The 12,152-nt window shown below is 42.3% G+C and overlaps 1 protein-coding gene across 4 annotated transcripts in view; it reads right to left on the bottom strand.

Moving 5' to 3' along the window:
- Positions 1–11,651, bottom strand: part of cacnb2a (calcium channel, voltage-dependent, beta 2a) — a 131,644-nt gene extending 119,993 nt beyond the window's left edge. For 2 of the 4 annotated variants that reach the window (XM_024393037.2, XM_024393035.2), the window contains exons 1-2: positions 11,323–11,649; positions 9,074–9,166 (exon numbers count right to left, since the gene is read on the bottom strand). In XM_024393037.2, the coding sequence (XP_024248805.1) occupies positions 9,074–9,166; positions 11,323–11,490 (261 nt within the window). In that variant the 5' untranslated portion in view covers positions 11,491–11,649. Of the gene's footprint in view, positions 1–9,073; positions 9,167–11,322 lie in introns of all 4 variants that reach the window. The other 2 variants (XM_024393038.2, XM_024393036.2) reach the window with 2 other exon arrangements.
- Positions 11,652–12,152: the final 501 nt, after the last annotated feature.

The following is a 12,152-nucleotide window of genomic DNA, read 5'->3' on the forward strand; positions in this document are numbered from 1 at the left end:
TTTCGGTACCTTTGTGCAACGATTGTGCTTTTTTCGCAAATGTGCTTTTGTTAAATCATCACCCATTTGGCGAAGTTGAAGTAGGCTGTGATTCGATGGTCAATTAACAGGCACCACTTTGATTATATGCAACGCAGGACAAGCTGGTTAACCAAGTAATATCAAGCTAGTTAACCTAGTAATATCAAGCTAGTTAACCTAGTAATATCAAGCTAGTTAACCAAGTAATATCAAGCTAGTTAACCTAGTAATATCAAGCTAGTTAAACTAGTAATATCAAGCTAGTTAACCAAGTAATATCAAGCTAGTTAACCTAGTAATATCAAGCTATGTTACGGTTTTCTTCTATCTCCTCCTCTGAAGAGGAGGTGTAGCAAGGATCGGACCAAAATGCGGCGTAGTTGGTGTTCATGTTCTTTAATAAAGGAAAACTCAAACATGAACATAATACAAAACAAACAACGTGAAAAACCGAAACAGCCTATGCTGGTGCAAACTAACACAGAGACAGGAACAATCACTCACGAAACACTCAAAGAATATGGCTGCCTAAATATGGTTCCCAATCAGAGACAACGATAAACACCTGCCTCTGATTGAGAACCACTCCAGACAGCCATAGACTATACTAGATAACCCCACTGAGCCACAATCCCAATACCTACAAAAACCCCAAGACAAAACACACCACATAATAAACCAATGTCACACCCTGGCCTGACCAAAGTAATAAAGAAAACACAAAATACTAAGACCAGGGCGTGACAAGCTAGTTAACCAAGTAATATCAAGCTAGTTAATCTAGTAATATCAAGCTAGTTAACCTAGTAATATCAAGCTAGTAATATCAAGCTAGTTGACCAAGTAACATCAAGCTAGTTAATCTAGTTAACCAAGTAATATCAAGCTAGTTAACCTAGTAATATCAAGCTAGTTAACCTAGTAATATCAAGCTAGTAATATCAAGCTAGTTAACCAAGTAACATCAAGCTAGTTAATCTAGTTAACCAAGTAATATCAAGCTAGTTAACCTAGTAATATCAAGCTAGTTAACTTAGTAATATCAAGCTAGTTAACCAAGTAATATCAAGCTAGTTAACCTAGTAATATCAAGCTAGTTAACCTAGTAATATCAAGCTAGTTAACCTAGTAATATCAAGCTAGTTAACCAAGTAATATCAACCTAGTTAACCTAGTAATATCAAGCTAGTTAACCAAGTAATATCATCAACCACGTGTAGGTAACTTGTGATTATGTGAAGATTGATTGTTTTTTATATAAGTTTAAGTTGAATGCTAGCTACAGTGCCTTGCGAAAGTATTCGGCTCCCTTGAACTTTGCGACCTTTTGCCACATTTCAGGCTTCAAACATAAAGATATAAAACTGTATTTTTTTGTGAAGAATCAACAACAAGTGGGACACAAACATGAAGTGGAACGACATTTATTGGATATTTCAAACTTTTTTAACAAATCAAAAACTGAAAAATTGGGCGTGCAAAATTATTCAGCCCCTTTACTTTCAGTGCAGCAAACTCTCTCCAGAAGTTCAGTGAGGATCTCTGAATGATCCAATGTTGACCTAAATGACTAATGATGATAAATACAATCCACCTGTGTGTAATCAAGTCTCCGTATAAATGCACCTGCACTGTGATAGTCTCAGAGGTCCGTTAAAAGCGCAGAGAGCATCATGAAGAACAAGGAACACACCAGGCAGGTCCGAGATACTGTTGTGAAGAAGTTTAAAGCCGGATTTGGATACAAAAAGATTTCCCAAGCTTTAAACATCCCAAGGAGTACTGTGCAAGCGATAATATTGAAATGGAAGGAGTATCAGACCACTGCAAATCTACCAAGACCTGGCCGTCCCTCTAAACTTTCAGCTCATACAAGGAGAAGACTGATCAGAGATGCAGCCAAGAGGCCCATGATCACTCTGGATGAACTGCAGAGATCTACAGCTGAGGTGGGAGACTCTGTCCATAGGACAACAATCAGTCGTATATTGCACAAATCTGGCCTTTATGGAAGAGTGGCAAGAAGAAAGCCATTTCTTAAAGATATCCATAAAAAGTGTTGTTTAAAGTTTGCCACAAGCCACCTGGGAGACACACCAAACATGTGGAAGAAGGTGCTCTGGTCAGATGAAACCAAAATTGAACTTTTTGGCAACAATGCAAAACGTTATGTTTGGCGTAAAAGCAACACAGCTCATCACCCTGAACACACCATCCCCACTGTCAAATATGGTGGTGGCAGCATCATGGTTTGGGCCTGCTTTTCTTCAGCAGGGACAGGGAAGATGGTTAAAATTGATGGGAAGATGGATGGAGCCAAATACAGGACCATTCTGGAAGAAAACCTGATGGAGTCTGCAAAAGACCTGAGACTGGGACGGAGATTTGTCTTCCATCAAGACAATGATCCAAAACATAAAGCAAAATCTACAATGGAATGGTTCAAAAATAAACATATCCAGGTGTTAGAATGGCCAAGTCAAAGTCCAGACCTGAATCAAATCGAGAATCTGTGGAAAGAACTGAAAACTGCTGTTCACAAATGCTCCCCATCCAACCTCACTGAGCTCGAGCTGTTTTGCAAGGAGGAATGGGAAAAAATTTCAGTCTCTCGATGTGCAAAACTGATAGAGACATACCCCAAGCGACTTACAGCTGTAATCGCAGCAAAAGGTGGCGCTACAAAGTATTAACTTAAGGGGGCTGAATAATTTTGCACGCCCAATTTTTCAGTTTTTGATTTGTTAAAAAAGTTTGAAATATCCATTAAATGTCGTTCCACTTCATGATTGTGTCCCACTTGTTGTTGATTCTTCACAAAAAAATACAGTTTTATATCTTTATGTTTGAAGCCTGAAATGTGGCAAAAGGTCGCAAAGTTCAAGGGGGCCGAATACTTTTAAGGCACTGTAGCAACTTACCTTGGCTCCTTGCAGCCACAAGGTCCTTTTGATGCTGCACTGGCGTAACAGGTGGTCAGCCTGCCACGCAGTTTCCTCGTGGATTGCAATGTAATCGTCCATAATCGGCGTCCAAAAAGGCCGATTACCGATTGTTATGAAAACTTGAAATCGGCCCTAATTAAATCGGCCATGCTGATTAATCTGTCGACCTCTAAACTAGACTATACTACACTACTTTAGGTCTCCTGTAATGTATCAAAACTTTAAGGTTTAATGATAATACCAACACACCACTATTTATCAGAAATGTAAAGTAATGATTCACAGTGACAAAAAAACAAAAACAACACAGAGGATTCAGATACAATGATATCATTGTCTATTCCCTGAGGAAAGTACAAAGCGACTTGGCAGGTCTCAGCCCCACTGTCTGTCCTGCAGACGTTCTCATTTAATCACTGAGCGCGCATCCAAAATGGCACCATATTCTCTACACACTGCACTACTTTTGAGACGGGACCCATTGGGCTCTGGTCCAAAATAGTGCACTATATAGGGAATAGGGTGCCATTTGGGAGCCATCCTAAGAGAGTGGGTGCCTGAAGACAAAGACTGCCCTGCTTGTAACAGAGGGCACTGCTTTCTAATGCTTCTCCTCCTGACAGGACAGGGGAATGGAGGAGATTATACAGGCATCCATCTTACATTTTCCCCTCAGGTAAACAAGACAAGGTCACTCCTGGATATATTACCCTAAAAGGATGAACAACTGTTTGGGACATAATGTGATTCTATGCAGTTCGTGGGCTTGAATGAGTATTCTATTAACATAAAAACAATCTATTACAACACTACAACAGAAGCAAAACCTTTTCTCTTTTCATTTTGAGTCCTATAGGTTAGTACCTATTCACATAACTTCAACTCCAAGGACATGCATGCCAACACTGACTGACAATGCAGTAGCTCATATTCATGATGGGGAAGTGCCTCTTCATTTCTTACCACCAGATGGCAGTCTTGCTATTCTGTGCCACTAGCTCAAACAGAGGAGACAAGTGATGCGCCACCATAAACTAACTGCCTTACAGTAGCCACCCCATAGGTCCAAACCATTCATCTAGTATTCAAGTCCATTTAACATGAATGGTTATTCTATTATTCTTACAAATTATGAGCATTGCATAAGTAGCCAACAACAAGCATAATGCTTGATTCAGTTGCCAGCCTATGGCTCATAGATGACAGAAAACATGCACTGTTGGAAACATTGAACAGAGGCACATCCTCTCCACATATTGGGGCGTCCTTAATAAAAATGTCTGCAGGACCCAGGTCTATAAGGTTGTCAGTGGCCTGAACAGAGGCAACTAGGTTACTCCATATCCTGTCTATGTCCGTAGTATCAGTTACATAACCCCCCCCCCCCCTGCGGTTGCCAGATTTGATAGGTGGCACAGCCAATAACTTGCTTACGTAACCCCTTCCCTCCATTAACGTGAGAAAACATCATTTGCGGATGAAAATAAAAAAGTCTCTAATCAAGAGAATGAAAAGGGGGTTTCCTGCCCCTGCAGACCCCACCACACCCTTTCTTTCAAACACCACACCACCACTACCTCTACCCCTATCCCTATGGAGAGAGTCAGTGTCCCAAATGGCATTATGAGAGAGAGAGAGAGAGAGAGAGAGATAGAGAGAGAGAGCGTGAGAGAGAGGGGGGGAAGAGAGAGAGAGAGAGAGGGGGAGAGCGAGCGAGAGAGAGAGAAAGAGCGTGTGAGTGAGAGAAAGTGAGTGTGTGAATGAAAGAAAGTGAGTGTGTGAGAGAAAGTGAGTGTGTGAGAGAGAGAAAGTGAGTGTGTGAGTGAGAGAATGTGAGTATGTGAGTAAGAGAAAGTGAGTGTGTGAGTGAGAGAATGTGAGTGTGTGGGTGAGAGAAAGTGAGTGTGTGAGTGAGTGAGTGAGTGAGTGAGTGAGTGAGTGAGTGAGTGAGTGAGTGAGTGAGTGAGTGAGTGAGTGAGTGAGTGAGTGAGTGAGTGAGTGAGTGAGTGAGTGAGAGAATGTGATTGTGTGAGTGAGAGAAAGTGAGTGTGTGAATGAGAGAAAGTCAGTGTGAGTAAGAGAATGTGAGTGAGAGAAAGTGATTGTGTGAGAGAGAAAGTGCGTGTGTGAGTGAGAGAATGTGAGTGAGAGAAAGTGAGAGTGTGAGAGAGAGAAAGTGAGTGAAAGAAAGTGAGTGTGTGAGTGAGAGAAAGTGAGTGTGTGAGTGAGAGAATGTGAGTGTGTGAGTGAGAGAAAGTGAGTGTGTGAGTGAGAGAATGTGAGTGTATGAGTGAGAGAACGTGAGTGTGTGAGTGAGAGAAAGTGTGTGACAGAGAGAAAGTGAGTGAGTGAGAGGGAGAGAGAGTGAGAGGGAGAGAGAGAGAGAGAGAGAGAGAGAGGAGGTGGGCGAGAGAGTGAGAGGAAGAGAGAGTGGGAAGCCAAGTGAGACCTTTCACATAAACACAGCAGAGAGTGGGAAGCAGCAGCAGGAGATATTACATAATTCTTATGTAAACCAGAGTTTGAGAAATGGCAGATGCTGTATAGCCAGGCTGGTGTAAAATGCCTCATCAGTCAATGCAAAGACCTGCCGCAGAAATCACATAACTAAAACTCCAGCAGTGGATGTTGGGCATTAAAAACGTGTACATTTATGGCTGTTTGGATGCATCTCATTCTATTCTCCTGTTATACTATTAATAAATGTCCAGAGCACTTAGATAAGGCCTCAGGAGATGCATGGTAATCTGATAAATCCTACAAAGGGTTTGGCAGCACTGTGTATACATCCCAAATGGCACCCAAATTATTATATAGTGCACTACTTTTCATGGGCTCTGGTAAAGAGTAGTACACTACATAGGGAATAGGGTGCCATTTGGGACGTAACCTGGGAACGATTCCATTTTGGACAGAGGGCCTAAAATCTTAAACAAATTAGACTGCAGTGCCCTTCAAGCTTTTATCCCTGCAATTATACAGTATCAGTTACCATCCCCTCAATGACATTCAGCTCGGTTCAACATTATTTATGGAGTCCATGACGCAGTCGTAGTCCTTTAGAGACTACTCCATCTTCTTGCAGCGTTGGACTTAAAGCAGAGAGTGACCGCACCACCACTACTCCCACTGGTTGCTGACTGAGTGGTCCGGACCACCACTGCTCTTAACCTCCTCCATCCTACCGTAAACCCCACGGGCAGTAAGAGTCACAGGGCACTTCTCTATTTATTTTCCTCTTTCCCTCTCGCTCTCTCTCTCTCTCTCTCTCTCTCTCTCTCTTTATTTCTCCGTCTCTATTCCCCTTCTCTCGTCCCCTGTCTCTGTCTGCCCTCTCTCTGTGTAAGACCGTTCTCTACGTAGCAGTTTGACTGCAGGACAGAGAGATGAGAGGTGTAATGGATCGGGCGGACAGTAACCCCGATGAGCCTCTGAACACTCTGAACACTCGCCCACATGAACACTGGGATTGAGTCACCGTGCCAACAGGTGTGGTGTTGGGGAGATGGGAGAAGAGTGGAAGGCACTCAAACAACGTGCGATATGAGTATTCACACGGAATAGGCGAGGACTTCAGGAAACAGCAGAGGGAACACCCCCCATCCACATCGATGGAACAGTAGTGGAGAGGGTAGCAAGTTTTAAGTTCCTCGGCATACACATCACAGACAAACTGAATTGGTCCACTCACACAGACAGCATCGTGAGGAAGGCGCAGCAGCGCCTCTTCAACCTCAGGAGGCTGAAGAAATTCGGCTTGTCACCAAAAGCACTCACAAACTTCTACAGATGCACAATCGAGAGCATCCTGGCGGGCTGTATCACCGCCTGGTATGGCAACTGCACCGCCCTCAACCGTAAGGCTCTCCAGAGGGTAGTGAGGTCTGCACAACGCATCACCGGGGGCAAACTACCTGCCCTCCAGGACACCTACACCACCCGATGCTACAGGAAGGCCATAAAGATCATCAAGGACATCAACCACCCGAGCCACTGCCTGTTCACCCCGCTGTCATCCAGAAGGCGAGGTCAGTACAGGTGCATCAAAGCTGGGACCGAGAGACTGAAAAACAGCTTCTATCTCAAGGCCATCAGACTGTTAAACAGCCACCACTAACATTGAGTGGCTACTGCCAACACACTGTCAATGACACTGACTCTACTCCAGCCACTTTAATCATGGGAATTGATGGGAAATGATGTAAATATATCACTAGCCACTTTAAACAATGCTACCTTATATAATGTTACTTACCCTACATTGTTCATCTCATATGCATACGTTGATACTGTACTCTATATCATCGACTGCATCCTTATGTAATACATGTATCACTAGCCACTTTAACTATGCCACTTGGTTTACATACTTATCTCATATGTATATACTGTACTCGATATCATCTACTGTATCTTGCCTATGCTGCTCTGTACCATCACTCATTCATATATCCTTATGTACATATTCTTTATCCCCTTACACTGTGTATGACAGTAGTTTTTTTTGGAATTGTTAGTTAGATTACTTGCTCGTTATTACTGCATTGTCGGAACTAGAAGCACAAGCATTTCGCTACACTCGCATTAACATCTGCTAAGAAAGAAGGTCAGCTTAACCCGCTGTTATGATAAAACAATTCAAAAAGCAGTGTAGTTACTTTAGTTCCTAGCAGAGTTCCTGAAAGGGCTGCTATTCCTGCAGTCCTCTTCCAGCAAACATCTAAAAGGGGATACTATATCTGCGCTTAGCTTTGCCAGTCTGACCCCGGGAACAACCTTTCCCCTCTCTCTCTTTTTCTTTCTCTCTCTACTTTCTCTCTCACATCCTACATCATGTCTGGGTATCTCTCTCAGCAGGGTTGTGTCTCAGACGTACTGTGGTTGCTTGTCTGACCCTCATACGTTCCCCCTCGCTCCCTTTTTCTTTCCCTTTCTCTCTCTCCCCTCTACTTGACGCTCCTTCCCTGTCCTAACTTCCCGCTCATGTCTCGGCGTCTCCCGCAGTGTCGTGTCTCAGATGTAAGTTACTGTAGTCGCGCTCAGTCTAATTGAGTTTGGTCACGAAGACTGAGAGCGTTGTAGAGGATGACGACAGTCAGTCAGAGGTGGTCGGCCTAATGAGTCTGTTGGCATACCCAGTGGGAGGGGGGTTGAGGGGAAGGAGGGTAGCCATGACATATCACTGCTGAGAAGACCCTCACCACCACCCTAATCCACACAGCAACTCTTCACTGATCGTATAAACACACGGTGAAAGCAAATGTGAGCTCCCCTTAGCCTCAACTCAAACACCTTCTCTGTGCCTGAGAGAAAGCAGACGGCAATTCCACAACGTGCCATATTGTTCTGATCCCACTCTGGTTTCACCGCTGCTCTGCTAAAGAGGAGGCGATCTGTGTCTCCTCCAAAAAAGGAAGAAACAGTTCTGCCGAGGAGCCCATCCTTAACCCGTCCTCTCCCTGTCGGTCGCCCGCTGGTCCGCTGCTCCAACAAAAACCAGATGCCGCGAGTGCTTCACGTACACACCGTGTACCTCAGAGGGTCTGCTTTTATAATAGGCCACAGTCTCGCCAGCCACACTCAAGCCACTGAGTGCAGAGCTACAGGGCCACCGGTGCCGGCAGTTCACAAAGATCGTTAACATACTGTGCCCAAGCACTGTTTACCAAAGGGGCTTTCGTTGCAACATGCAATGATTTATATCAATGACTTGGCTGTTTTCACTCTTACGCCAGTATGAACTTTGCTGGCTATGTACTGTAAACCATAGACGTAGAACGTTCTAATTATATGCGGTAAACATCCAGTGCAGAGGTGATGTCGTAAGTGTCCGGTGGCCAGATATTCTAGCGCATACAGAACGCCTGGAGATATTATCACATTCATACCATTATAGTGACCTAATGACCCTCGCCGAAGCATTCAAAGTCAGAAAAGGGTACTGTCTCAGGATTACTTTCACACTCCCACCCGCACTTCCTAAATCAGATTCTCACTGCCAACCACTGGGATCACTGGCTGTGCAGAAAATCCATAGACCTTCCAAGATACTGAGGTGACAAATACCTTTTAGGTAACCTAAAACGCTGCATGCTTGTTCCCCTTACCTGTCGCACAAAGCTGTTGGTTGTTGTATCTGAAGAGGTGCTTCCATCTGATCCTTTGAATCTGCCTTTCCTCCGTGCTCCTTTTCCATGTGACTTCAGTAAGGGGAGAAAACAGAATGATTCTTTTTTCAAAGACCATTATCAGCAGGTAACACTAAAACCTGGAGAACAAAGGGTATGACGTGTTGACATATGGGGTATGACATCTTATGTGGCTCGTAGCAGCTGGGGTCTTCGTTGTGGGGGGTGGGGGTGTCTTCCCAGGAGATTTTGTTTTGTTGAACGACTGTGAGAAGGTTTTTTAACTCTAAAATGCATGAAAATGTAATTATGTTCTCTTCCTATATGTAAGTTGTTGTAACTTGTCACTCTGATCTTAAAAGCATGTGTCAGCAGAAATTTTTTGAAATTGTAGAAAATAAAAATATAGATTATTTTTAATATTTTATTTTGGGGGAAGTGTGGCAGGGAATATAGGGGAAACAATGAGTGTGTTACTATGTGTATTATACGAGAGTGTATTACTATGGGAAAAGATTCTGGTGGCACTGAAGTTAGTTCTCAAGTCATTTGAAAATAAAAACAATGGACATTATTGCACAGGGCTCATATGATCAATAGTTGATATACTATCTGTGATCATAATAGGCTACACCTAGGGAAACTGCACTACAGGGCTGAAGTGCTGTGTTGCTAGTAGCAACTGACAAAACACCAAATCTGCTTTTATTCCAACACATTCCCCCAGGACATGTAAATTATGAATATAAAAAGAAAGCTATTCTGTTGGTTACTTAGAAACCAAATCCAAATCAAACCAATTCAAATGTTATTATGTCTAGTCTATTTACTCTAAAATACCCATTTTGGTGCAGGCACTCAATATGCAGTGACATTAAGACAACGTTGAATGTCATTTCTGGATGCATATATTTGCTATATCTTTTTTTATTAGAGCAGCCTAGTTGTCATTGATCATTCATTATGAATTCACTACATTCAGAAACAGATTGGCAAGTGGAAATAGTACAACATCCAGTACTTATCATAATTGCAATCTGCTCTTTTTAGTAGTTCAAAACCAAGGCTATTATATACTGCCCATTGGAGAACCCAGGTAAAAACCCTTTTGGTTGCAGGTAGAACCCTTTTGGGTTCATGTAGAGCCATTTGTACCGCAGGTTCTACATGGAACTAAAAAGGATTCTACCTGGAACCAAATATGGAGCCAGCCAAATAACTATTTTAAAACCATTTTTTTCTAAGAGTGTAGAGCTTGCCAGCTTGTAGTACAAAAAAATGGAAATGAGTTTCCTCTGGTTTGTTCAGCCATTATAGGAATGCCGAAAATAAGATCTGAGATCCTATCAGTCAGTTAACATGACCTTTATGAATTATATAGCCTTTATGTGCTTTATGTTCTTGTTTTGATTTACATAAATGCTTCAAAATTCACAAAAAGTGACGTTAGCTGATGACGTTATATCAGAGAAGAAAACGTATAAGACCCCCGACGCCTGTGTTAACCACAGACCTTATTTTCAGAGTTAATCCAAAAACCTTTTATTTATTTTTTAAATAATTCATTTCCCTATAGGCTTTGGCCAACGAGTCACGGTGGAGTTAATGCCTACGAAACGACACATTTACTATTGCTCTCTATTACTGAATCCTGTAATGTAAAATGATTCAGACATCTTACTGAACCACTGAACTGGTCAAGAGATCATCTAAATATTTTCTTAATCACATCAAAGCAAACCCCATTTTAACTGTGTGGACATCATACCCAACCCCCAAGGCTAATAACGTACTGGACTGGCCATGCAAAAAAAAAACTAATATTTACTGATGCATAAATGTAAGAAACGTATTGCCTAATAAACCAGTTGGATAGGATCACCAGGTAAAATAATCAGGCTGCTGCAAATTCAATTGTCTTCAAACGAATGACAGCTATAACAATGTAACACACCTGAAACAATAATAGCCTAGTTGTTTCACTTTTTACAAGAATATTCGTCCTTATTATCCAAAAGGTAGGCTATACTACCTGGCATAACGCAGGCTCCTCCAACGTTTTGGTCATGGTTTACTGATTCGTTACATTTGGCGTCAAGCCAAGATGGTATTGGAAATGAGATATTTGCATCTATTTTTGTTGGATAACTTCATAAATGGCAAGTTATTTATCACTGTACGCGTGCGACATAGACATAGACATTATAAAATGTTGCAACTGTACATACTTGTAGCCCAGGGTTTTCGAGCGAATCCATATGTCTGTCCAAAAGTGAGTGCGTCTTTTGCAAGTTATTATGGACCATTTGACATCCAACCGTCGATCGATCGTTGAGATAGACAATCAACTTGTTCAAGGGTCGGTGGTCAAGCGTGACTCCCGCTCTCTTCAACATTTAGAGCAGACATTTTTGTTTGACACGACTTTACGTCCCAATGAATACAAATAGTTGCGTGGAAGAGACTTTTGCGACGGAGGAGTTAAAGTGACTAGGCCATTTTCCTCAGCCCACTCTGCCATGCAGTCTTGAAGTTTGAGTCAGACCACAACCGGGAAGACTTAGGAAGGGAGGAGCAGTTTGCGGTAAAAAAAAAAAAAAAAAAAAAAAAGTCAAAATTAAAACACACAAAAAAAAACGTTTTTCTAATGGGCTTGTTTCCTCCCTTTAGGTGAAAAAGAAAGAAAGAATAAGACTGCATGTCATTGAACAGCTCAGTCACTTAGCGAGTATCTGGCCCTCACTCCCACGTTAATTCACTATCAGCCTTCCCCCACGTTCGCACTCAACTGGTTAGAGTTGCTCTATCGAGCAAAGGCACAGGTGCAAGCGTTGTCTCAAGCAAGGGACATCTAGATTAATTCTGGTTGCTCGAGTTAACATTTGCAATGATTTTAACTTTATTTTGTAAAATAATAGTTACTTTTATGATGGGGTTCGAACATAATGGAAAGGGGGAAATCTAAAAGCGTCGCACGTTGATAATTGTTTGTAGCCTAGTAAAGCTCGTTCACCAGACACTTCCCACTCATGCACAATTGTCCTGAGGATGAGATTAG

The sequence above is a fragment of the Oncorhynchus tshawytscha genome, linkage group LG29 (genome assembly GCF_018296145.1).
Source record: "Oncorhynchus tshawytscha isolate Ot180627B linkage group LG29, Otsh_v2.0, whole genome shotgun sequence".
Taxonomy (NCBI): domain Eukaryota; kingdom Metazoa; phylum Chordata; class Actinopteri; order Salmoniformes; family Salmonidae; genus Oncorhynchus; species Oncorhynchus tshawytscha.